General features: G+C 47.2%; 1 protein-coding gene across 2 annotated transcripts in view; it reads right to left on the reverse strand.

Annotated features, from left to right (window-relative positions):
* Positions 1 to 20,000, reverse strand: part of LOC135898385 (serine/threonine-protein kinase SIK1-like) — a 466,770-nt gene extending 446,770 nt beyond the window's left edge. Inside the window, exon 1 of one of the 2 annotated variants that reach the window (XM_065427280.2) lies at positions 19,742 to 20,000. In XM_065427280.2, the coding sequence (XP_065283352.1) occupies positions 19,742 to 19,885 (144 nt within the window). In that variant the 5' untranslated portion in view covers positions 19,886 to 20,000. The remainder of the gene's footprint in view (positions 1 to 19,741) is intronic. The other variant, XM_065427281.2, reaches the window with a different exon arrangement.
* Positions 20,001 to 27,730: the final 7,730 nt, after the last annotated feature.

The following is a 27,730-nucleotide window of genomic DNA, read 5'->3' on the forward strand; positions in this document are numbered from 1 at the left end:
AAGGTGGACCGCGAAGTAGTGTTTTGAATTACGGGCCTATCTCGCTTACTAGCGTTGCATGTAAGACACTTGAGCATGTGCTTTACAGTAATCTTATGAGCCACATGAACATTCACTCTTTGCTCAGCCCCCAGCAGCATGGATTTCGCAGTGGATTTTCCTGTACAACACAGTTGCTTGAGCTGACAAATGATTTAGCAGGAGCTTTGGACAAGGGTTTTTCTGTTGACTGTTTCTAGATTTTAAGAAGGCGTTCGATGTTGTCCCTCACTCTTTACTTATAGAAAAATTAGAAATATATAATATAAACATTACGGTTGTTAACTGGATAAAAGTATACTTAAATTTAAGAAAACGAAAAGTTGTGCTTAGTGGCAAAACATCCCGCGAAGTTGATGTGTCCTCTGGAGTGCCCCAAGGATCAGTCATAGGACCACTTTTATTTCTTATCTATATAAATGATATTTGCTCCGGTATTTCATCGCAAATCAGGCTATTTGCCGATGATTGTGTTTTGTACAGGACTATTCATACTACCCATGACTGCAATGTTTTACAAAATGACCTGTACAAGGTAAGTGAGTGGTGCAACAAGTGGCGTATGCACATTAACATGAAAAAAACCGTTCATATGCGTTTCTCGAGGAAAAGAACCCCTCATGACTTCTGTTACTCTTTAAATTCCACCATGATAATATCGGTTCAGGAGCACAAACATCTCGGAGTTTATTTCACACCTGCTCTTTCTTGGAGCCGTCACATTGATCATATCACAAGTAAAGCATGCCGCATTCTAGGTTTCCTGCGCAGAAATGCAAAAAAGTTGCCACTAGAGACAAAGGTTTCATTGTACAAATCAAATGTCCGATCTGTTCTGGATTATGCGTGTGCTGTGTCGGATCCGTGGACGGCACGTGACGTCAACAGTTTAGAAAGAATTCAAAGCATAGCCGTTCGTTTTGTTTATTCAAACTACACTAGGAATTTCAGTGTTTCAAGAGCAAAAGAAAGCCTCAATTGGGAGCCACTTCAGCAACGCAGGAAATATCTCAGCCTGAAACTCTTTCATAACATATTCCACTCTCGAACAGGTATAAATCCCGGGAAATATTTTTCCAAGCCTGAATACGTTTATCAACGGCTGGACCATGGAAATAAGGTTAAATAAATAGCCTGCAAAACTGAAGCATTTAAATGTCATTTTTCCCCAGAACCATAAGCCAATGGAACAAGCTACCATCCGATGTTGCAATGATTCTCTCAAATGATGTATTTTCAAACTGTTTACGCCCACTGAAGTAAGATAGTGTTTTTGTGTGTATGTGCGAGTATGAAAGCATTCCGGGTATATGTTTTGATTTGCCTGCTTTATTTATTGGTTCTTTGTTTCCTTCTCCCCCCCCCTCCCCCGCTGTAATGCCTACGGGCGCTGTGGGAATTGTGATAAATAAATAAAAAATACAGATACCTGAACACTCTCCCAGCCCATTTCATTGGGGGCACGTTAAATATCCTCTGGTGGTCAGAATTAAACCCACTACGGCGTGCCTCATAATCAAATCTTGGTTTTGGCACGTAAAATCCCAGAAATCAAATCATTGTTAATTTATGCTTGGAGACAGAAATGTGTTGTTGCGGGGATAGCTTACACATTTACAAATCGCAACCATATGCAAGTTTACAGCAGCCACATGCAGCCGCGACGGATGCAGGACTTTCGCGTGCCTCTGGCCACTTCATCGCTGTCGTCGTTGTCCGACCGACAGTAGCAGCCTCTTCACTGTCTCGCGACAATATAGGCACAAAAGAAAAAAAAAACGCCTGAAGCAGGTTGTTAACTGTTACCGGAATAAGCGTGAAGCCTGCGTACCAGCTCTTTGGGGAGGAGGGAATAGAAGAACTAGAAGAAAGGGAAGGTATAGTTAAAGTAAGGGTGGCACACCAAAAGAGCAGGCAGTGAAAATCGAAAGAAAGCCACGGCATGCCTTATTAAACGAAGAACGCGAAAAAATAGTAAAGAACACTCGAAGAAATAAGTAGTCCGAGGTCTCGTCACTTACTGCAAGAACAGCACGCAATCAGTATTGCAAATGAAATAAAGAAGTACAATAGCAAGTAGACCAAGTAGACAGTCAGCGCACTCTTATAGTAACGGAAGATGTATCAAGAGGATAGTCAACAGTAAAGAAGCGCAAGTGGAATAAAGCTGAGTGATTAAATCGCCACAACCGTCAACATAAAACCGGAACAGAAACAAAGACAGAAAAAAGAAATGTAAAATATCACCGTCACTGGTATTCGCACCTTGCATGATCTAGGTCGTGTTCATTGCAGCGCCCGGGAAGCGCGGTATACAATGCGTCGTGAACTCAAGCCACGATTTAGGCCACCCGACAGTTCCTAAATGGCTCAGAGGGCTTCCAGAGAAATCTAGGTGCCAAGCGATTGCACAGATTTCGACACGGAGCTTCACGGATATGCTCGCTGGTCGAAGGCTGCGAATTGCGCGTATGACGCAACTGTAGGATATTGTGAATTGTCTCTTTTCTGATTAGTGTTGCTTAGCAATTGAATGCCTTGGGGAACTGGGCGGGCAAACGTAGGCGTTGAGAATGCCGGCCATAAATAACAAATACAGAGCTCGACCTGTAGAACGTACACTTTGCTATCCTGAGCGTGGGTGTAATGGGGAAAGCGACAATAAAAAAAAAGGAGAAAGGGGAAAGAATGAACACTGCGTGAACACATGATGCACGGCACGGTCATACGGTCACTCAATCCAGTGAAAGAAAAAGAATGAGAAATTGTGAATAATAAAGGTAGGAGATGAGGACAACTTCTGTCGCATACACCGCCTAGAGAGAGAGAGAGAGAGAAGAGAGAAGAATCGCTCGTGTACTGTGCTTTGGGAGCACGTTAAGAAAAAGCCTAGATGGTCAAAATTAATTCGGAGCCCTCCATCGAGGCGTCTTCCATATCGCGTGGTTTGTACAGGGACGTTCAGCAATATATTTCAATAATTAAGCCCTCTCAGGTAGCCTCCCTCTGGAGTTCCTAACAGGAACAAAGCAACCGTCTAGAGACAAAAATCGGTCTGTTCTGCATGACACCACCGGTGGCCAATACGAGAAACGAAGCCGCGGCGTTTGAATTAGTTTGACTGCCATCGACGGACGTGACCATGGTACTGCAATAAAAGGTCAGCGGTAATAAAAACAAACGGGCTCCATTCCTCGACGATGGCCCATGCAAGGCTTTGACGACATTGGTCCCTGGATAGGAGATGCCGGGCTGCAGTGCACAGTCATTTGTTTGTCCCGTGATTGGGAACATCCTTTGACGCAGGGCCTGCGTGGGCAGGCTCATTTGCGGTGCCCCGTACGGCCGCACCCACGCACCGAATTGCGCGACAAGGGCAGCGTTGGACGCGAGCACGCATTTGCTCAGCGGCGAACGGACCGGCGGGCTAAAAGAGGAGACGCTATTTCGGGTTGTCACGGGAGACGCGCGCACCGCGGGCGCGCCTCCACCGTGATTGCATTGAAGCTCGATCGCCAAATGTTTATCCACATTGTCGCAGTCTTCAGAATGCACGAAGGCTGCTGACCCGGCAACAAACATGTTATTTTCAGCATCGAGCGAGCTATTTTTTCCCCGCCTAATTGGAACAGTACGGGCCTTCGCTTCGCTGTTCCAAACAGGGCCTTCTTCCTCGAGGCTCTAAACCTGGTGACGTGCACTCGCGAGCAAATGTTTGGAGACTAGGGCACGAGCAAAGAAATTAACATTTCCTATAGCACAGTTGAGCAGGTTGCATTGCTCGAATAAGCAAATGTATACGACGCACTCTCTGACAGCCGGCACGGTCATGCTGCGAGAAAAGAAAAATCTCGTCGCCATTGCCCTCAAAACTCTTGCTCGCGACTGCACATTAACGGGCATTCATTTCTGGCCTTCCTGAAGCAACAGATCCTGAACACAAGCTTTCGTACATACATAAAGAGAAGAAAATCTATATTACCATGATCGCCGGTAAATGTTTTCGAGGCTGAAAGAGCTCCACGAACAAGCTACCATCTATTTGCGCGCTGGAAAATAGTGAATGTTTGGAACACTTACTACTACACGCACACATTGTTATCAGCTGCCTATCAGACACGTTTTTATCAGCTGCCTATTAGTCACGAAAATTTAGCGTGTTGCTGAAAGCGTCAATAGATATGCTTATTTCTTAAAAAGCACGATCAAACATGAGGGACAGAATTCACAAAGGCTTTTCGTTCGCGCTGTTGTCCAGCATATGTCCAGCATCAAGACTGCGGGTGCAATGAAAGAATCGCGCACCTTTTTTGTGAGTGCCCTCGTTTCAACTCGCAAAGATCAGTCCTCTCAGCCAGCCTAGACAAACTGGACAAACGCCCAATGACAGGAAACAACATCCTTGGAAACTGGCCTACGCGAACATCAGCGCGATCCGCTATGAAGGCACTGCTGTGGTACTTAAAGGACACGGGACTTTCTGACAAATTGTGATTGTACACTGTGTGACGCAGGATTGCACGGTGACACTGCGTAACACTAGCAACGCCTTCGCAGACTGCGTGACAGTGCCCACAGAAACAGTTCGTGTTTGTCGTGTGTGTGTGTATGTTGTTGGGATTTCTTCCCCTCTTTTCCCTCTCTCTCCTATCGCCTCCCTTTGCCCCTCCCCCAGCACAGGGTAGCCAACCGGAGATGATCTCTGGTTAACCTCCCTGTCTTTCCTTTGTCTCTCTCTCTCTCTCTTTCTCTTTCTCTGGCGTTTGCTCTACGAACAATTACGTCCATCGTAAGCGCTTTTTTTTTTTTAAATACGTGTAGAGAATCAGTAACTGCAAGGGTACATTAGACTGCCAATGACCTGCCGTACATAAAAAATGCGAGTCCGCGCTATACCACGGCGAAGCGTGCACCAACGCGCAGATGTCAGAGCGCGGCCTCTCAAGATCGTCACTCGGCGCCCGCGCGCGCTCTCAGAACTCGCAGTCCTAGTCTGGCCTCGAAACGAAAGCGCGGCGTCGGAGTCGCGATCGCGCCCGAAAAGCCACGTGCAAAGAACGTGGCCCCGTCGCAACGCCACATGTGTGACCGCACACGCGCGCTGCCACTCCAGGTCGAGCGCGACTCTCTGCCGCCTGGCAAACGGCGTCGTCATCGTCACCGTCACGTCCTTTGACGCACTTCCGCGAGCGCAGAAGGGGGCACCGGCCGGAAGACGCAGGTGCGGTCGGGATGCGAGCCAATCGCACGTGGCCGCGTCTCCGAAACGCCTCCGCTGACGTAGGCAAGATGTTGTACGTGCGCGAGCGATTGCGGGCCGACGGCGCCAGCAGCTGCGCTATGAAAACAATGTTGCCAGATGCCAGGGGGCGCGCAACGTTTATTCTCGGTGACACGATTGCCGTCCTGTTAACTCAGCCGCAACGCCGGAAAACTGGGAGGCAACCGCGCTCTCGGTTGTGGCAGCTTCCAGAGCACGGGAAAGCAATTCGCTCTGCGGACAGCGCGCTTACCGCATGCCGTTTGTTTTGCCAAGCGTTGCAGTCAGGTGCTGCGCAACTGTGTTGCTGTTCGTCTCGACGTTGCTGCCCTTGTTTCGCTCAAAGATGACTGATTCGAAGTGCTCAGATAGTTCATTTTGGTCATAACGGTTAACGTTTACATATTGCGCCACAAGAATCAAATTACTACGTAATTATTTCTATTCCACTAATACTGCACTAAAATTTCACTATTCTATGTGTTATACCTACTCTGTACCTATACTCTGTACCTGTGAATTTCAGAATGTACGTATTACGTATATATGAAACATCATTGTTCCATTTTTCTTCCGTTGTTTTGTCTTTCTTATTATTTAATTAATCATGCACCAGCTAGCCCAGCAACGGGCTTTAGTGCTTCAATTACTACACTCGCACAAGAACTAAATGAGCCCACGACTATCTCTAATGCTAAGAGCTCAGAGGGAAAAAATAGGTAGATCCACGTCGAGCGGAGGCTTTTGCAATCGAAGGGGCTACATTGTTTCGAGCCTTTAGGTTCCAGAAAACGCACCGCAGCGCAGAAATGGCAAATAGTACGCACGCGTAGAGTGAGAACAAGCAGCAGCAAAGGAAAACGTTGCTTCCAGCACTCACTTCAATGAACCGGTAGTTTCCTAAAAACAACATTTCAAAGATTTGATTTGTGTGCGTGTGCGCGTGTGTGTGTAAGGGGGGGGGGGGTTGGAGGGTGCGTTCGTGCGTGTGTCTCAATAGTCAATAGTGCACGTAAAGAAACATAGCAGCACTGAGTTAACGTGCTATATATGATCGGTCACAGGTTTTTGTAGGTTGTAGAAACGCCGAGCCGGTTATTTAGTAACAACCCGTTGTCTTGCAAACACGCTGTCCCGGGCACAGGATATTGCGTAGCACCGGTTGTTCACACTGCACCTGGTGATTTTCCGGATTGAGCAGCGTTGGTCCCACCCTAATTAGCGATTCGAGAATGATCAACCTGCCTCCTGGAGGCAGATAACACTACGCAGACTTTCGCGCGACTTGCCATAGCTTCGGGTTGCGTGATTTATTGTATGCATGTACAAGCCAAAACTGTGAGTTAATCGCCGCGTTTGTGGTCAGTTGTTGGGTTCCTAAGTCTGCTTATGAACTTGATTATAATCAAAATGCAACAAAACGGCCAGCACGAAGGAAAAAACACAGAAAAGAAAACGAGCCAGAAATCCTGTTTTCTCATCATGCAGTGAAGTACGTAGCTATTTTCGACGCACAAGACAAAAGGCGGTGTTTTTCTAGCCCTCCACTTATACGTTACACCTGTCATTTTCTAAGTTGTGGTTGTATTTCCACACATTAATTTAGATTATGGGGTTTTAAGTGCAACAAACATAATGTTATTATGAGGCACGCCGTAGTGGATCACTTCGGGTTAATTTTGATCATCTGGTGTTCTTTAACGTGCGCCTAATGCATAGCGCGGTCACAGAACTAAAACTCGTTGGTAGTCAGCTCCATCGCTCTATGAACGCGTTTCTTTTTCCTTTTATTTTTGCGGTCTATATTTATCTATGCCGCATTTTATTTCCCCAATGGCGCACTAAACCAACTATCTCAAGCGTACACGTTCATTAACAAATTAATTCCTAATCGAACCGATCAAGTATCTTTAAAGGCTATGTGTTTTGCGTAGCAATGTGTTGTGTCGATCGTATACACCGTTTTATCGGCGAGGAGGAATGTAGCCTCGAACCAGCACGCCGCTCCACTCTCCTCCTCTCCCACTAGTATGTGCGGATTTCGTTATCTCCCAGTGGCATTTTGCAATGGTAGTGGTTTAACTGCGAATTAGTTCTATTACAACGTGTTCTGTCTGGGATTTCGGTCCTGTCAGATGACTCAAAGTCGCCGGGCTACCACTCTGCTGTATTCGGCTGCAAAGATAACTTTCGGAAGCAAGCGTGAATTACATCTAGCGGCGGCGACTTTGTGGACACCGCCGCTGCGAAAGCAGAGAAGCGTCCGCTCTGTATTGCCAGCACAAACAGAAAGGACTTTATGTCATCGCGTGTATGTTCGGAAGATTTTGATCACAGTGAGCGCTCGGCGACGAACTGGGGACTCGGGCACCCATGATTAAACTGTGATATGAAAGAAAGGCTCGTATGAGATTATATATATATATATATATTTGTCCTGAGATTGGGCGACTTCCTCGCGGGGTGGAGCCCTTGGTTCAGGGCCCCATTGGCGCGTATTCGAGCCGGTCAGCTATTGCGAATGGATGAAGTTAATAACTATTGCTTCGTGCGCGCACATTAAAATCATTCTGTTCAAACGCGTTTTAAGATTCTCGTGCTTGGCAACCAATGTTCTGGTGGAAGTTGACCGAGGACGTACTATGAAAACAGTACGTGCCGACTAAGAAATGAAAGTGTGTTCTTTTCCACTCTGTAACCAAAGCCATACCTATACCGTGTGCCGGCCGGAGTTCACATAGGTTCTCCCGTGCTTCCGAATCTCGCCGGCAAAATGTCGACGCCGCTCATCACGCTGTTGTAAGTTGCTGTTGTAAAGTTGCTGTTGTAAAGCTGCTGTTGTAAAGTTGCTGTTGCAAAGAGCAGTTCGTTTTTCAGCTCTCTCGAGTATTCGAGGTGCCCTTGCACGCACAGGCCCCATTCGATACCTAAAAGCGCATAATCTTTCAACGCGTCGCGTGCGTCTGGTTGATCGTGATATATTCGCGGCCACTGTCATCAGCTCATTTTATCCATATTAACAGCCCATTCGATCGAGTTATCTTACAGTTCTTTATTTTGTAAAGATGTAGCTTGATGTAGCTTGTAGCTTGATCAAGCTTTGTAGCTTGATGCCCGGGTTCCAGATAAACAATGTTTAAAATAATACCGCGAAAATGTTTAGGAGCACGAAAGCTAGCAAAACGTGTTTCCTCGGAGCTCAGTTACCTGGAATGGGACGTACGCTGGTGCGGCACACCGCATGACACATGGAGACACCTCTGATTGTTGTCGCCTGAGTGATGCCTTAATACAGTTCAAGGCTAGACATACAAACACAACGCGTTACATGTATACGTTACGTATCGACAATGTTCAGACTTGACTCGCCTCCTATTTCGATCGTGGGCAGAGCTGCGGGAGCCCCTCTAGGCCCTTCACCGTTCGACATTGCGGCAATATCGAAGCTAAAAGCGTAGTGACGACATGCTAAGAAGTTTCCCTATCCAAACTTGTTGACACCTCTCGGGAAAGTGCGAGAACTTGCCACTCGTCGTCAACAGCACGTTCGCCGTGCACACTCCAACGCGGTCCCACATACCAGTATCGCGCCGCACGATAGACGGTGCTGTGATCGCAAAATGGCGAACGACTGAGGAACATGAGGGAGAACGACTGAGAAGTATGAAAGAAAGTAGATGGGCTAGGAGAGTGTTGAGGTATTTGTACAGGAAAAACATTGATTTGCCGTGGAAGAAAAGAATTAGGAAGCTTACGAGCAAGTATGCGGCATGTAGGGTGAGCAACACAGCAACAAAAAGAACGTCAAGCGAAAAGTTAGAGAGGCTGAAATAATATCGTGGGTGGCAGCAATGGAAAAGAACCTGCCATGAGTAACTACTTAAGAGGAAAAAACGAAATCAGGAAAGAAACAATTTATGATAACTCAAAGGGAAGCTCATTAGTTTTCGAAGCGAGATCAGGATGCCTTAGAACACGCGCTTATAAAGCGAGATATAAGAAGGAAGAAGAAGCGTGTGCTTGCGACGGTGAAGCTAGGGAAACGATGGAGCATGTTTTATTATAATGTGAAGATATCTGCCCAGCGGTCGATTTAGGCATCACTGGCCTCCTTGAAGCCCTTGGGTTCAGCGAGAGCAGTGGAAAAGTAAATATGTCCGTAATAGGTATTAGTAAGAGGCATTTGGAGGATTGGTGCAAGAAAAGTAGGGAAACGACAGAAAACGGAGTCGTACGAAAACAAAGTTCACAATAGGGGGTCAGAAAATTTGGTTCTGGGAATCCATCGTGTTTTCTTTTTTCTTCTTTTTAAACCTAAGTAGGACATTAGGTATTATAACAGCAACAGCTTGGCGGCGCAACCTACCGCCCAGTTCCAAAGGGCACGCTCATAACATCCATCCATTCATCCGGCGGCGCCCTCAATAAAACGGTTTACAGCTGGTGGAGATCACTTATCAAACGTTCTTGTTTGCATACAACACAGACGGTGCGGCGCACATGCTAGGCATTTCCTTCTAACCCGATTTCGCACTCGTGCGCTAAACTTAGAAGGATTGTTTCGCAAAAGGCAGCCGATGAAAGGCATAAACAGAACCCGAGAGCCATACCCTGAGCCGGCAGCGCCGACGCCTGAACAAGTGCGGGAACAACGCCAGCTGTACGGATCCACGGCACAGCTCTCGATCGCGCACGTGTGTCGTCATCGTTTTGTTCGGTACATAAGAAAAAAAAAAAGATGGCGCCTCTCTTCCTAAGAATATAAATTTTCTTCCTTAGGCACTGCTTCAGGTTATTAGATAGCTTTGGATTGCGAACTTGCTGACAAAATTCCCATTTTTCAACAGTTGTCGCTGTGCGCTACTGAGTGAGCTCCAGCAGCCTAACCTTGTTTGAACTGAGCTCATTGATGTCTTCTTTCAGAAAGGTCGTGTTTCAACGACATAGGAGGCTTCACAAAGCGCGGCTAGAATCATTCTCAACCATGGGACTACCACCACTGTAGTGGTGATGATGGCGGACTTCGTCTGTAGTGCTCGTACTCTGCGTGTGATGTTGTGGCCTCAAAACACGGCTCATACACGTGAAGGGGATTGGCCACACTGAAGGTGATAAAATATGCGCACTGCAAAGGACAGAAGGGGAAAAAAAAAAGAAACAATCAAAATTGAAACATTATGCCACTAAAGCATAACAAAATGTGATTTGTTGTTGGGAGTGCTTTCCTCTTGTTTTTGCCTTCCTTTGTCTCCACCTTCTCTTTCTGTATTCTTTTTTTCCTCTGCTCTTCAAGCCGGTGGGCGTATTGCCTCTAGTAGGAGAAAACAGCTAGCCCGCTTCTCTTTCTCACGGTGCAGTGTTGATATATGCTTACATGAATAATAATAATAATAATAATAATAATAATAATAATAATAATAATAATAATAATAATAATAATAATAGCTAGGAAACGTATACAGGCACCTTGCTTGTCCAAGTGCCTAAAATATCCGTAGATTTTGGTGAGACCTAAGCGGTTTACGTATAGGCCCTGTTAACGGCGATACCGTGGGCGCCGCCATGTTTGATCACGTGGTGACGTGTCCATTGCTTGCCTCAGCTGCCTCCTTTTTTGTCAATTTCGCGATAATAGGTTGGTTGGTTGCTAGAAGTTAAATTGGAGATCAACGTCATCTTTTTTTAGCGTAAAAGCCCCAGTGCCGAACGTCCGTGGGACGTCATGGATTCCAAAGTATTTTTTTTTTCGTATTTGGGCCACGCTGCCTCAGCAAAAGTCTCCGAAACTTGCCATGTTCAATATTTGCCTCTTTTTCGAAAACAATGTAGTCCACTTTTACCGATAAACAGGGTACTAGGCTCCAGCGAAACGCCGTCAACATCCATGACGTAACGGTGGGCAGTTGCGGGAACCTTAAGGTGGCGTGGCCACCCGTCTTTCCATTTTATGTCTTTTCTGGCTTACCATGCTTTCTCCTGACGGCAAGAGTGGTGCTTCGGTATTGTAGGCGGGTTCGCACTTCGATGGGGGAGAATTTCGCATTTCGATGGAGGCAATGTATCGGCCACTGCACAACACAAAAGCGTTCCATCGATTGCAGCCCACATGTCCGAAAATTTTCAGAAAAGAAAGAAAAGTGCGAAGGCTAGGGCAGCACATATTGGTATTGTGTTTCAGTGGATACATGACCACTGCAACATCTATGGAAATGCCTCAGCTGGCGCAGCTGCACTACAATCGCAACAGAATGACAATATATCAAGTGTGCCTTTTAATGAAACCAAGTACACCAGCTGTTGAGACGGGCTTTCTTACGTATTTACTTGTCACTTGCTTTGACCAACGTTACATATGTTCTGAGCTACCTTTATTAATTATCTTATTGAACTGCCCTTTCTGCCACTTGTAAGCAAGTACAGGGTGCTCGACGCCTGAATTCCCCGTAAAAGTGTCAACTAGAATCGAATAAATGGGGCACTCATTGTGAGCAATTGTTCGTACCGCTAACCAGCACTGCGCTGAAGGTAATGGGGACGAAGGTTCCCGTCATATTATTCTCTATAACCAGCGGCATTACGCTGCGAAGCTAAGTTCAGGAACCGTTTAGTAGCACATGAGAGCCGGCACTCGTCCTCTATAGTCATGGGTCGCATATATATTACACAAAAGTCCTCATGAGCCTTAAGAACGCTTCGAAAACCTGCAACACCATCTGATGCCGCTGATTACTTGGTCTCGTGAACATATTTATGGTAACTGTGATACTATGGACTTATGTGCCTCCGTGATCGCAAACTCTGTTCATGTGGCTGTTACTCTTACTTGAGCTCTAAATTCCGCTCAGTGCATCATCTTTGTGCTATATATTCGTGTGTGGACCTAGAATTTTGTCTGCGCTGTCATTGTTTATCAGCTTCGAGGTACAGGAAGTTTGGCCCCTGAAGAGCCGACAATCTGAGAATCTTAGCCAACAGAAAACAAAGGAAAAACGAAATTTAAAAAAATATGAACACAATTGGTAAGTATCTATTACCGTAAGTGAAGAGCGCCCTTCTCTCATGCGGATGCGGATGGCCTGCGTGGTTCGAGATGACGATGTTGCCGACGCCGCATTTTCTGCGGCACGTGGCCCTTAATGCTACCGTTCTAAAAAAAAATATTTTGCAGACCTGTGGTTGAAACACGATTTCCTTGACCCACACACACCCTACCACCGGTCACCCGGAATGAGGACTCTACTTGGCGAGAGGCAATGCCCGAGATCGCTCAGACAGGCGAGCGCGACTGGTCGCAGGGAAGACGTCAGTACAGCGGGCGCCTAGTGTCAGCGACGCCTGTTCCCTTTGTTAGACGCTCACGGTCACAATAACAACTCCTCGCGAAGCCCGCGGGAGCTTTCGGGCGGGCACAACACTGCGCTGCCTTGGACGTGTATGACGTCAATGAGTGCTGTGCAACGCTTGCCATCGCGTCGACTTTTGTCGCTCGTTATTTGCTTGAACGGCGATTGGTACGCCTTTCGTTCTTTTTTTTTCTTTGTTTGCTTTCTACTTTTGACCTTCGCTAATCAAATTAAACGCTGGGACGCGTGACGGTCGGAGGAGAAATCCTTTCGCCTCTTAGTGCACCGGGGTCGTAAGCGCGCCTTCTTTCAGCAACAAAACTCTGCAAGTCGGCGACCAATGCCTGACTCAAAACAGATACGGTGACATATGTAAAACGTACTGCTCATTTTTTTTTCCATTTAGTACTTGGAATGTGATATAGGAAATCTTGGTGAAAAAATGGGAGCTAGATGTTGCAATATACTTCGTAAAACAAGATCTCTTCCTTCATTGCAGGAAGATAAAGAAACGGCAAGGATAATCATATAATTAATGATAATAATATTAGTATTTGAAATTAAGCAATCCTTCAATTCAAGCGTTTCCTTTAAAAGCTTATTTTATTTCTTCCTGTTTATGCAAGGCAGACCACAGTACTACGCAGTATTTTATTTGATTTATGATCAATCTCTTCCACATGTTTCTATATTTTTTGTCCCGGTATTACCACCTGTTTCATTGCCTATCCCATGTAATGGGTTCCTTGCGTTGTTACAGATATCATCATCATTATATTAAAAAATTAAATTATGGGGTTTTACATGCCAAAACCACTTCCTGATTATGAGGCACGCCGTAGTGGGGGACTCCGGAAAGTTTGACCACCTGGGGTTCTTTAACGTGTACCTAAATCTAAGTACACGGGTGTTTCCGCATTTCGCGCTCATCGAAATGCGGCCGCCGTGGCCGGGATTCGATCCCGCGACCTTGTGCTCAGCAGCCCAACACCATAGCCAGCGAGCAACCACGGCGGGTCATCATTATATTGGCAAATCTTTCATCGTGTTTACCAGTTAAGCGGGAAACAAAAACAAGCTTGCTTCATTATATGAGGTATATATAAGGTCGTGGATGTCGGAAAAAGTCGAACGACCACATAAGATATATGGCTGATCTGTTTTGCAAGAAGCTTAGAGCTAAAAAAAAAAGCACCAAAACGAAAGCGGATCTCTGCGAGAGGCATCTTTGCCGTAACTTCTACACAACCACTTCACCTATAAATATCAGGGCGGGGGGGGGGGGGGCGGAACAAGATTAGCATGGTTTTGACGACACTCGCCCAGACTTGGAGCGCACACACGAAGTTGTCTTTGTCACAAGAAAGACTTAAGGGGTGCAAAGTTTTGGTACGCTTCTCCAAAACTGCATAGTGGCTGTTTAAACCTGAACTCACGTCAAATTTATTCTGTTTTGTTATAAATTGACTGCTGCGGGCCCGGCTATACCATTTCACTCTGTTCTACAAAAGAAAACAATTTAAAAAACAATCTGGAAAAACAAACAATGATCAGGCTGCCACGACACGAAGTTCAAACAATACGAAACTTATCTTCCCGCTGCTACTCAATGTTGTAGTGTCGAAGTTATATCCTCGTAGAAGTTAACTAGTATAAGTATACGCCTATAGAACCTTGATTTTCTTCTTCATTTATGCTTTTCTTTTTTTTCCCACAGGATAAAGGATAGTCCTTCGACAAATTACCAGGTTGTTCCTGTATACCTAGCGCGTGTGACGCGGATTTGGAATCCGAACAACGACGCGGACAGCGAAGAGATTTTTGAAGACCACAGGCCTGTACGAACGTGTTTAAAACTGCGTTGCGATCTCCTAGCAAGTGCACACATTCAGCTCTTCCTTTCTCTCTCTATTTAGTTTTTCTGCTTCCCTCCGCTAAAGAAATGCTCATACTCTGGACGAGACGTGACCTTTCAGGATGAACATTCAATTTGTATTCATTGTACATGAACGCCCGGTTTCTACGCACCTGTCCAGATTAATTCACACAGCCTAACTCACCTTTCTCGCTTAGGGGAACCATACATCGAACGACACACGATTCCTACGTCGCAAGCATTTAACGCTTGCTCAATGGAGAGGGGCTCCGCCAACCATAACCAAACAGCCTTTAATACAATAAATGTTTACTCTCTCGCTCTCTTGCTCAAAGGACTAAGCGCTCGTAATTTTCTCATTCGGTAGGGCATCGCCACTGCTGCAATGGTGCTGTTCCTTGTAGCCTTTCAGCTATAGACGCTACTGGAACGCTATCGCCAGAGATTGTCGACCCACAAGGCAGTGAAGACACTTTTTGCGATTTTTGAGGACGACTGACCTGTACGAACGGGTTGAGCTGCGTTGCGCTATCCTAGCAAGTGCGCATATGCAGCTTCTCTCTCTCTCTTCAGTCTTTTTATTCCCTTTCTTACGTCCCCCAGCGTAGGGTAGCCAAGCCAACATGTTTCTGGTCAACATCCGTGCCTTCTTATCTCGCTCTCTCTCGTCGTAGCTGTTTTCTTTCTTAGAGGGCGTGTGTGGGTATCACGTCCTTTGGATCAGCGAGACACGCGCTATTTCACAAAATTCAGCAAATTTTTCACTGTAAATGACCTTTGCGCAGGGCACGTCTTTCCAAGCTGCGCTGCGGAAGCCCAAACCGCTTGAATTCCTGCTTGCCTTCCGCCATTACGGTGGGGAAAAAAATCGAATTCCTCATTGGGATGACTTAGTAGTGCGCGCTGGCCAAGCGAATGAAAGGGCTATCGTAGAAGCCCCTCTTCCAACACTATCGGAGTTTCTGAGAGTGCGCGGCTTTTCAAGCGTAAGGAGCTTTAACCGCGACTCTAATTGAAACTTTCCAGCCAATGACCGTTATGAAGCTAGGCTGGTTCATCCTGTGGAGGTTCTTGGGAGCATTACGCTGACCGGGTGTGCACTATTGTTCCCGGCAGTATGTCTGAACTTTTTTCGTGTACTATGCGCCGAAGTTTTATAATGGCGAAGTTTCATTCGAGCTAACCTTTTCAGGAAAGTGGTGTCCCTCCACTTTCCTCGTCGTAGTACTATCGTAATCGACGGATATAAATTTCAGTCTCATCCTCCCTAATTACAACGCAAGGCTCACTTGTACATGCAACCCCCCCCCCCCAAAAAAAATACGAAATACATAGAGGAAGAGAAACAAAATTCTTTCTTATGGTATGCTGTCTTCCTAACCTTCTATTCCCCCCCCCCTCCCACCTCTCCTCATCCTCACTGTACCCAGTCAAATGCCCACGCACCCCACAGGAAAAACATATCTGGCTACGCCACTGATATGAAAATATTCAAAAATTGCGCGCGATGCATAAAGAGCCCAACAATGCCGTTTGTTTTATTTCTTTGTCCCAAATGAAGCGCTTAAGAGAAAGAAAGACCGAAAGAGAGAGAGAGAGAGAGATAAGATTAAATGAAAGGTAGGGAAGGTAACCAGGAACCCGCACACGGTCACCCTGCACTGCGCAAAGGGAGGAAATGAAGAAAAAAATAAGCGAAGGAGAGAAAGTTTCGCGTTGATGTCACCGACGTAGTGAAACTTCGCTGCTCTGTAGCTCAGACAGTGATCTCGGTAGCTTTCAGAAATCGTAGCAGCGCTTTTGTGGCCTTCTGCAGCTGTCACTACGGGACCATAGCCCCAATATCTTGTCCAACGAGAAATGTCTTCCGCCTAGCTGTTTTAGACGAGTGCGGAGATCAAGCCTTTCATCTTCAAAGGACACGCAATAACACATAAGGCGTTCTGTAGTTTGTCATCCACCACAGACAATGCATACGGAGTTTTAAGTCATTCCAATCAAGAATGATTATGCATTGGTGTACGCAACGCCGATGCGTAAGCGACGTAATACTGTTTCTTCGCTACAGGGAAGACCAGATAACAGCACGGTTGTACAGAAAGGTCGAGTGAATGCAACCGATGGTGAGTGGTCAGGTATGCGCCACTTAAGCAAAGTCAAATCATGCGTTAGCTTGTTTAGGTGCTGGGCTACGTCAGCCCTCGATATGGGCATAGGAGAGAAATTTTGCTCCTTCATATGATTTTCTAGTTGCTTCGCTGACGAGGTCGTTGCCAGAGATACCGTAATGGCCCGGCAACCACTGAAACACGATGTTGTGTGCTTTCGTGATCCCTTGGTGGCGTGTTTCTCGTATCCCCGACACCAGTTGTTCATAGGACCCACTACAAAAGCAGAAAAAAGACACTGTAGGGCCACCTTTGAGCCGCACAACGTTGCCCACCAATTAGCCAGCCATCTTAATGTAATAGACGGCGCCACGGAGGGACAAAATTCCGGCAGAACCTATGTCACGACGAATGTCGACGTTAATGCGATTAGCGTTGAGAAAAAATGTAGAGACACATCGTATCGCCAACGCCGAAACGTGTATGATGCCAGGTTCCTCTCACGCATTGCACACGCTGTACCATCTAGCGGTGTCACCGCGAAGTCCGCGCGTGGCTCATGTTCGACTCCGCCGAGCACCGGGAGAAATTTAAAGGCTCTTTTCTGTCGCTGAAGAGCGGCACGTTTGCAGTGACACGTACCCATTTACTCAAGTTGCCGTCAATGAGATTCACTGAAGAGTGGCACATACCAGTGGCACGTATCCAGAGGCCCAAGTTGACGTCAGAGACGTCCTTTGAAGAGCGCACAGACCAAGTGGCAGATAACTGTCTGCTGTCTGATTAATTTCCTACAACGTTATTTTGCTATTTAGAAGCTGTGGAATTACCATTGATGGTGCATCTTTCCTCTTCCTTTTGTCTTTTATGTGTGTCGTCACTCAGTTTCTTGGATATATATTTTGCTTATTTCATAATTTGTTTCTCTGCTCTGTATTCCGCTTTATTTTATTTTTTTTATATATATAACTTCTAATCCAAGGGTCCCGGTGAAGTCTCTGACTTTGGGACCCTTGTCTGTATACCATTTTCTGTAACAAATTGTTATGAACGAAAAATAAACTGAAACTGAACTGAACTGAACCAGTGCTCCAAGTTGGCATCAAATAATTTTTTTGAACAGCGGCGCATAGCCAGTGCCGGTTACTCCGTGACGGATGCTTAGTGCCGCATACTCAGTGTCGCACACCCAGTGCGCCACATACCCAGTGCCACATACCCTGTGCCGCATACCCTGTGCCCCATACCCAGTCACCCAAAGTGGTCTGACGGTTGTTTTCGAACCAACTAGTCCAACAATACGTTTAGTCATTTACGTCTCGACTCTTGAGCACAACGACGGGAAGGTTCGCGCTGCCAGAGAGGATTTTCTTGTAGAATCAACTAAATTTAAACTCTAAACACACAATTTGAAGTTTCCTTTTCTTTCAACCGAATTGATATTGCATTGTTTTACTTTTATGTTTTAATAAGATAATTTTCTCCAATCTACTTTTTTTTATTCTAACCTACCTATTCTAAAATTTTCATATCCTATTCCTTAATACCTTTTGTTTTGAACTACCCAGTTATTGGCCAATTACTCAGATTGGGTATGTCCCACTAAATAAAAAGGATCTTCATCTACATCTTCTTTCCAAGCAAGACGCACACCCCCATACGAATAGGCACAGTATACGCGCAATATATTATTTGACACGGGTTACAATGCGATACACGATGCCTTAAGGAAAACGCGCGCTAACTCGGGTTAATCTCCTGTCGCGTTAGACATAGCGCACAACGTGCACGTACTCAAAGGAAAGAATGCATGTAAGAAAGTATTTTTCAACAAGCACGTTCACTTTCCTCTCTAACTCTGTACCCCGTGCAACGTGCACAAGGTCGCCCCTTAAGCTTGCTCAGGTTATTCAGTTAAGTGTTTGTGGCGCAGTTTTTCAGCATGCGAGAAATTCACACATGTGGGAAGTTCTTCGAAGTCTAGCAGGCGATGCCGTGTTACCTGTGTAGCAAGTTCTACTTCTCATCAAGGAAACGCACCCAGTTCTTGTCTGCAGCAAGTTTCCCGACAATCGAATCTGCCTAACACGCGTGCCACAGTGACAACAAATGAGGACGAAAATTGCGCACCGCCGCAAACAAGGTACGTAGTTTTAAGACTGAGCGCCATCGTGTAGCGCACCCCCAACTCTATCAAGAACCATTTCTTTTAATGCGAAGCTGGTAGCCTCTAGTTGGTCGTCGCTATTTGTGTCTGCGTCCGTTAGCAGGACTGTGGGCCGATCTCGGAGGCAGTGCAGGACCAGGAGCAGTGGCTGCACCCCCTTCCCGTAAAGCACAACTATTCAGCAAAGTGAAACGAACAGTGCATACATTCTTTGCAATCACGCATACATCGTACAGAACAACATGCGTCTCAAAGAACAAGCACAAGAACAAGCATCCAAACCACATAATCGGTGATAAGGCCAGTGGCGTAGCAACAGGGGGGGGGCCGGGGGGCCGTGGGCCCCGGGTGCAGGGGGCCAGTGAGGGGGGGGGGGGGTGTCATATACGTCTGAAGACACCCCTCTTTCCGCCGGCTACACCCGGGGAGGGGGGTGACAGCAGACCTATGGGCCCCGGGTGCCAGACGACCTAGCTACGCCACTGGATAAGGCGCTCCTGATAACAACGCGAAGCACGTAGCACTCCCCGCATACGTTTCCTTTACTACCATTACTCTAACGCAATAAAGCATTGCATGCCCTCCTCAGCAGTTTGCAGCGGTGGTTTTCAACAGATTTGCTCCACATCCACTTTCGCAGTGCTGGGATGGCGAGTCAATCTTTTTTCCTCTTCATTTCTTTCTATTTTTTTCGTTTTGCATACATCACACTTCGCCGTTTTTAAACTGTTTTTGTTCTCTTCCTGTCGCGCAGATGAAAACCGCTGTACAGAAAACCTGTTCGCGTACAAGTGAGTCGCCAGTTTACAGCGTAGTCATTGCATTTACGGTCATAAAGAAACGTTTGTGCTTCAAAGCACGGTGCTTAAGACACCGCGTTAAAGACAGAGCAAACGAGCACCTGGAAAGTAGGCTGGAAAAAGTACTCGACTGCACAGCAAGTCTTACCTTTCGCGTACGACGTAGGTGCAAGGAATGGCGCGGGTCCATTTGTTCCGAGCACTCCCAACTTTCGGGAAACGAAAATACCACCACTTTCTTGCCCGTTAGATGATGTCCGCAAGAGTCTAGCCCACAGCAATTGTTCGGCATCGCACACTCAACTTTCGGTAAATCACATATCGATGACAAACTAGAAAGACGACTATGGGAAGCGGCTTTGAAAGCGAATACGCAGCAAGCGAAACGAGCTTGGAGCACTGTCGAACTGCCGGACAACAGGAAGTGACGTCCAATTTTTATCGACACCAAGAACAAAACCGACTATTCTAGGTGACCGCCTGGTTGCACGCTCGCAGATGCAGTTCGGCGATAAGGCGAACGCAAGTTATATTTCTACAATGATCTGTTATTTGCTCTCCACGTTGCTGTTTGAATTCACCGAGTGTTCGAATAGTGATTTTTGTTCTTTTTCTTGTTTTCCAGTGCCTTGCCTGGCACCAACGTGTATTTAAGTTAAAGCGTGGATGCCCTCCTCATGCATACATTGTAATAGTAGCTTAGCGAACCTACCGTCAATTAGCAAACGCCTATACCTGTCTGTTTGACCCGTTCGTATCTTGACAGCCCTCAGAAACATATCTCGAGTATAGCCGTCGTCCTTGGACCAACCACAGCAGGTGGCGAATGCCACCTGCTGTGGAGAGTGTGCACTGACTGCATGTGGGAGGATGTACGGGGTTTCAAGCCAGTGCACAAACCGGTGCACAAGTGGTCTCAAGCCGGTGCACTTGAACTACTGTACTAGTCCACTAATAGCTTTTTGTGCCAGTGACGGATGTGGCCACGGTCCGAGTATTTTTGACTCAGAGAACCTTCTCGAGTCCAGTCGGTTTAAAATTGGACGCCAAATTAAATGTGACCACCTTGGTACTTTAGGGAGCTCAGAAAGCTCGGTACGCTTATAGCGTCTTTGCATTCCTCTCCAATTGAAATTAACGCAGCAGCCGCCGCAGAGCATCGAACCTGCGACCTCCTGCACAGCAGCAGAACGCCATAGCCACTGAGCCACCGCCGCGCTTACAAACACAATTAAAATTTCATGTTTTCTTTTCTGTTTGTTACGCGCGCCTAGGCTTATACTTCCTTGCATTGAGAAGAACGTTCGGGGTCAAATGTGACGGCCCGATAGGGTTATGCTTGTCGTGTCACTGGGAGATAGTTCTGTCCGTAGTTTAGTACTATACTATGGCTACGGGATACGTTGAAGCAAGTTCGCTCATTTTATCCCACAGAATCGTCGCGAGACCTGTGGGTTACGAAACAGAACGGAGTAGCTCGAGTCCGTGTACCCGCACTTCGCCAAATCGCCGAGGAAGAAAAAAAAACATGTCGAATTTGCGAAGTGAATGAAATAAAAAAAAATCATTCAAAAGCCTATACGTTAGCGCCATGACTTGTGAATGGCGCAGGGGCGAGAAATTCCGCTGGGTCGTCGACACTTGAGTTCAAAGACCCATCAATATCTGCTCCGGAAGAATTCCACGGAACTGCAAGTCGGTACGTCGGCTGCCTCGTATATAGGCGGGAGCAGCAGCAGCAGCAGCAGCAAACGACTTTATTGGGGTCCTGAGGAGCTAAGTGGGAGCCTGCAGGACCCCAATAAAGTCGTTTGCTGCTGCTGCTGCTGGCTGCTACCCAGCCGCTGGCTAGTCCCATGTCGGAACAGAGAGGCCATGCCTCTCCGCTCGTTCACGGGCTATCTGGACAGCCAGGAGCTGGACGTCCTGTCTCGGGTCTGTAATGGCCTTCCTCCAGTCTTCTTCTGTATTAAAATCCTGTAACACAGGGCACTGCCAGAGCAGAAAATCCTTTTGGGTGGGGATTATCGTTACATAATAAGGGCGTTAGGTGTAGAGGCGTGTTGAAATTCACCTAATGAGCGCGCTTGGATGACGGTTGCGGTACGAGAAATAAAATTGTCCAAGAGTTTCAACTCCGAGCTATGGATTCTAAGAAACACAATTCATGTTCCTAACTCGCGCGTTGCTCATTATGTAATATCTGGCGTGCGCATACTTTAAGAGTCTCGTCTCTTAACCTACGACTACTCCGGCACCGTTCTGCTTATTGCTTGCATAAAATAAACGTTACAGATAACCACAGCTCCGATAAACGTCACTAAGCCATCGAAGTAAAGCCTTTATATTTGAAAGGGATGCCTTTTAGGGGAAGTACCAAATTTCTCGGAGCTTGAACCATAACACGTACGTGACGTATCTTTTTTTACAATTGCTACAAAATAAGTAAGCGAGGTTAGCAAGATTACGCAAACCCGAGCAAAACGGTTCACTCTCGAACGTTTTGTTATGTGCGCGACATCGAATATACTTGTTTGGAAAGACGATTTCCTGAGAATTCCTGCGGCCACACAGAGCAAAGGCTTTGGGACAGCTTTGTTGGCTTTCGCTTTTCATAACCGGGTATAATAGTAGATCGAGAACAATATCGAAACACGGCCTGTGCTTCCGATAAAGACCTCGAACGCATTGCCTGAACGCTTTGAGTAGAACTGTAGCTTTCTTCGTCTTCTTTTCTTTCCATGCTGCCCATACGGATAACAGCAGTGATCCAGCAAGCTCCGTCACAGGACCTCTTCGGACGTGTCAACCACCTGAAGCCGTTTATTGAAAAAAAAAATGCTTGCAGGACTGTACTTGCAGCAACTTACTTCAGTCCGTGCTTCGATCTTCTATTGTTTTTGGGTTCGCATGCCATTTTTCCTAAAGTACATGGAAGTCTTACCTGCAGTTGCAGAGCATTTTAAGAATTTAAATAGTCGATAAGTGAGCAGCTCGTTTTCTCATGCTGAAGCCTCGCAAATAAATTATTGTCGTGGCAGAAAAGATTAATTAATGTACGTAGGTTAACCAGAGACACATTCGTTTAGCCACCTACCGTTTAGCGACCTGGAGAAACGGGACAGAAAGGGGGAAGACGGACGGCATGGGTGATGTTCAAACCGCCAAATCACACTCTTTATTTTCTTGTCTCTCTTCGGTGATATAAAAGAGGACCGTCCGTCCGTCCGTCCGTCCATCCATATATCTGACAATAATAAGTATTTGTTCCAATATCCCTATGTGCGGCCACATCGATTGACTAAAGGGCTCTAGCGGCGACTCGGAATGCTGTAGGGGTTCGGAGTCGGGTTTGTAGGACGATCGGAGGAACTTGAGGCGACAGGACTAGGCGAGCAGGATTTATTTACATTATTTACAGTTAAACATGGGATACATTTACACAGTCTAGCGTGACTCCCAAATGGAGCCCGCAAGACGAAGCATACAGCAAACGAGCACACAGCTCACGAGTACATTGGCGTGCACAGAGCACGACGACGAGCACGCTCTAGCCGCCGACAACAGCTGATTGTATCCACTTCGTGTTCCCTAGATCCCTAGGTGAGGCAAAACGTTCGACGCCATCGTAAACAAGCCGCCTCTCTGCGGGACGTTTTACAAACACACACACGCACACACGTTTCAGTGCCCCCTCCGCGGGCAGACGACCTTTGCAGCGCAGTCGTCGTGGTGTCCATTGTCCTGCGTCCCCGTAGCCAGGTGGTCACGCCCGACCCCAGCCGCCGGCGCCTCTAAATTCCAGAGCGGACCTCGCACAGTGGCCTCCATCATCATCATAATCATCATCAGTCTGATTACGTCCACTGCAAGGCAAAGGCCTCTCCCATACTTCTCCAACTACCCCGGTCATGTACTAATTGTACATTAGCCTCCGCCGCTTTCCATTGTCTGGTGTCTCGAAAAGCGCATGGGGAATTTCCGCCAATTACCTTCCCTCGAGAACTCCCCTGAGCTGACCCTTGCCGCGTGGCTGCCGGTTGTTCGCAGTTCTCTGAAGTTCATGGTTGGTTAGCGCTGTCCTCGCTGGTTCTCTGAAGGGCGCCACCACCCCGGATCTATCAACGCACCTGCAGCGGGCTTAAATAGCTTTGAGGGCAGTACCCCTGCAGGCCTATCCTAACAATGCATAGGTTGTCCAGGTCGTCATGGCAGTCGATTTCTTTAGTTGCTTTTCTGCGTAAATCGTGCGAAGCTATTTGTTACGCTCGTCTAACAGCGAAAAAAACCCCCCATGAAGTCTTCTTCATGCAACTATTGCTCTATAAGTAAAACACGCGCATAGAAAACATTTTTTTTAGGCATTTATTATTTCTCGGCTCCCGAATACCTAAGCGCGGCGGCCTGCTGGGATAATGAACGCATAAAGGTCGAGGTGAAGGTCTGATGCAGCTAGTGAAGGCACACAAGCGTGCAGTACCAGGCATCGTTTATATTGCGAGAACGGACGCGCCCACTCCTTCTATAACGTCAGCTGAATCATTAATCATGTACTTAAGTGCATTTCGTTTCTTTCTCCGTGCGTCTCAATCAGATAAACGACATTGGGTCTATACAGACTCAGCGTTACCGGACCAACGACCAAAATTGATCGACTTGCGGTTGATTCGTCGGACATGGTTCGCATTATGGGCACCTCAAGTGAATGCTTCTTTCTCCTTTGCATGGTGAAAGCACAACAGTCCCTTGCTCAACGGAGAATTAATGAACAAAACATTGCGTAAATCGTTAGTATCGTACGCATAGTGTTCGGTTTTTGAATTTTCATTATTCTCCTGCTTAGTCCTCTTGCTTACTCACTGCACCTGTGTTGGTGCTACGGATTCAGTGCTTGTGCTCTAGTGCTAGTGTCATTGTGAGAGCCATCTTAGTGCTGACGCGAAACACAAGGCGTAGCCAGTCTGGAGGCTTCCATTCGCAAGAACCCCCTTGAAGTTAAGTCACCATGCCTTCGACATCATGACTGGCTAGGGCAAGTTGTTACACGTAGCCATTCCAACTTGTGGACGAGCAGCTTCGTGAAAGCGAGCCTCAAGTGTGAAAGGACACAATGATCGATTCGTTGATATTGCATTGCGTATATTAATTATAGCGTGATTACGAGAACGTGTTGTTGTTGTCGTTGCCTTGGGAGGATAGGCCAAGGTTCGCAATGGAAACAGCAGAATTCCTTTCTTCCCGCAAGCTTAATGGTCTGTATTAGCAAGATTTAAATAATATTAATTACAGACAGTAAAAAAAGTAATTTAAATATGTCTTTGTGTCTTAACACTGGGTTTTCTTCTTTACGGTGCTCCACTTGAAGTCTCGAGTAAGAGTGATGCACGGAGGATCTTAATTAGATCCTTCGCGTTTCACCATCCCGCATAATGAAGAACACTTGCGTAAGTGTATACTGTATGACGCATGCCGTTACGTAAGCAGAACCAAAATAACCGCCCCGAGCTTTAAACGCTCCGGAAGTTGGTCAACTTAGTGCCTCAGCACTCGTACTGTAGCGGGCTCTTGTTTTCAAGATGGCGGCCACTCGCCACTATCTGCCAGACATTTAAGCGTTCTATGTCAGCCGAATAAGTAACTAAGCAGCAGATCCCTGTTTACAACACTTTATAAAGACCTGGAACATGCTGCATAGGGCGCATAAATGGTCATCGAGGGTTCCCTGTTTTCTGCTCGATGTGACTTAGGAATGAAGCCAAAAAGAAAGCAAACATTACCACGAGCAGTTCCTATTAATCTCGACGACCTGGCGTTCCACCAACGATGTACCGAAGCCTCATTCATTATAGTTACTATACACGGCATACGCGGCCAAGCATTACAGCTTGTGCGTGCGGCCTCTCTTCTTTGCCGACCCAAATGCGCCAACACGAACGGCACAGATTTTAAGCGCGCTAACCTCCGCGACGAGCCGAAGTAATTTTAGCACCGAGCCTGACCACTGCAGCTCTCGCAAAGGCCCGAGGCGGACTGGAACGAAAAGCCAAATGCAATCACGACGAGGGGGAGCGTCGTCGACAAGGGCACGCCGTAGTATGTGCCATACATACTCTCGTAGTGGGCGCAGCTCGTCGAGCACGTCGGAGCCCATGCATTCAGGCAAGGGGTCAGCGAAACAAGCGACAACCGTTGGCCCGCGCGGCAAGAGATCACGCACTCTTCACGTGCGCGGTGCGTGAACCCGGGCGCAATTAAGGCTGGCCCCCAGGAACGCAGCGCCGTGCGTCTATTTGCGGTCGCTTCCCGCATCGCGGCCAGTGTATGCGGTTCCCTGTCGCAGCCCTGCGATCGTCCTTGGCCGGGAGAGGAGGATAAGGGACTTTAGAGGAGGAAGCACTGAGATCACTCTGGCGGAGCCGCCGCGCGACCCTAGGTCGCCGGGCCCAGCGCCAGAACACCGAGCCTCGCCGCCGCGGCGCCAGTCGCTTAATTTCCCACCTGTGCGTTTGCTTAACGTTTCTTTGTTCTGTGCGTGTCAATCTTCCTTTCGTTGCGTTTTCTCGCTGGGCGCTTAACTAAGGTTCAACCTTGACCTGTTCCCCGCATCAGGTATCTCTTGGCAGTCGGACGAGGGAAACGCAATAACGTGTTGTAAGACTGCCGGCGAGTTTGGGGTAAGAGAAGGTGGTGCCGAATACTATACGAGGGAAGCGCGAAAGAGCAGTCTCCGCTGCAGCACAAGCTTCATACATAACTACTTTCAACGGTAGCAATACGTTCTGTCGCTATGTAGATCCGATGCTAAACGCATTATCGTTAGCCATCGTGAGATGTCGGAGATGAACGTGAACGTGAGATGAACGTGAGATGACGTTCTGCCAATTTTAAGCATGAAATGCTTTTAGCTCCCGTTGTCGGCGACCTTCAAGTGATCTTGAAGCCAAACGCCAGATCCGTTATCCGGGCAAGTTGCTGACAAGGAAATTTATTCACCCGTAGGCACGCTTACAACCGTGGTATGAACGAAAAGTACAATATAGTGTACAGCACATGTAATAAATCATACTTGATGTAAACAAACCAGATTGCGAGAGCAAACGAGATCATCCGTACAACCAGTCAAAACGTTAAAAAATGCGGCCTCGGACCCCCCAACCCTTATTACAGTACCGCATTACATACGCTAGTTACTGCCCAAACAAGTTACAAAAAATATTGCTTCCGAGCTCTTCCTAATGTTTGCCCACTATATCACTCAAGCTGTAACTTATACTACAATGAAGTTTTATTCGACATTTCCAATAGCGACGTTCAAAAGGCAGATACAGGGCACCGTACACTTCCTTGTCATCTGTTGGCGCTGAGCGCTGAACGCCAGCGGTCCACGAGTTCCGCGGCGTGGATTTTGTGTCGCCTCGAGACAAGGAACTCTACACGCCGCGGTGGCTCAGTGGTTATGGTGTTGCGCTGCTAGAACCAGGTCTCAGGATCGAATCCCGGTCGCGGCGGTCGCATTTCGATGGAGGCGAAATGCAAAAATGCCCCTGTCCCGTGCACAGGGGGCACGTTGAAGGTCCCCTGGTGGTCAAAATTCATCTGTCGTCCACAAATACGGCGTGCCTCATAATCAAATCGTGGTTTTGGCATCGAATTACACAGAAAATTGCGCAATTGCAAAAATACGCGCGCGAACGAATGGTTACAGCAGCACACGCTTTAAGAAGGGTTGCTAGAAACCCCGAGTTGCAAAATACTGTCGAAATGGCGCTCTTGCGAACCAGAACAACTTGTACATCACGCTTCAGGACGCTAATTGCGTGGCGAGACAGCTGCGCCTCACCGGCAGTGTCACGTGTCCCTCGCGGGTCGAGCTCCCCTTTGAGAGCTTCCTTCCCCCCTCTTGCGACATCATAATAAATGGTCCTTGTCGTGGTAGAAAACAACGACGCATCTCGAATGTACAGACCCTACGAGGCACGGAAGGCACGGGCCAAGTGAAGAGTAATGCGGGTGGGTCACGCTTTGCCATGCATGGCCAGTAACGTGGGACCATGCCGCCGGCTAAAACATGATGCGAACGGGTCGATGGCTGCTGGCGTATCTATCGTTGTAAATGCTTCCGGCAATCGCTCCACCC

This window comes from Dermacentor albipictus, chromosome 4 (assembly GCF_038994185.2).
Source record: "Dermacentor albipictus isolate Rhodes 1998 colony chromosome 4, USDA_Dalb.pri_finalv2, whole genome shotgun sequence".
NCBI lineage: Eukaryota > Metazoa > Arthropoda > Arachnida > Ixodida > Ixodidae > Dermacentor > Dermacentor albipictus.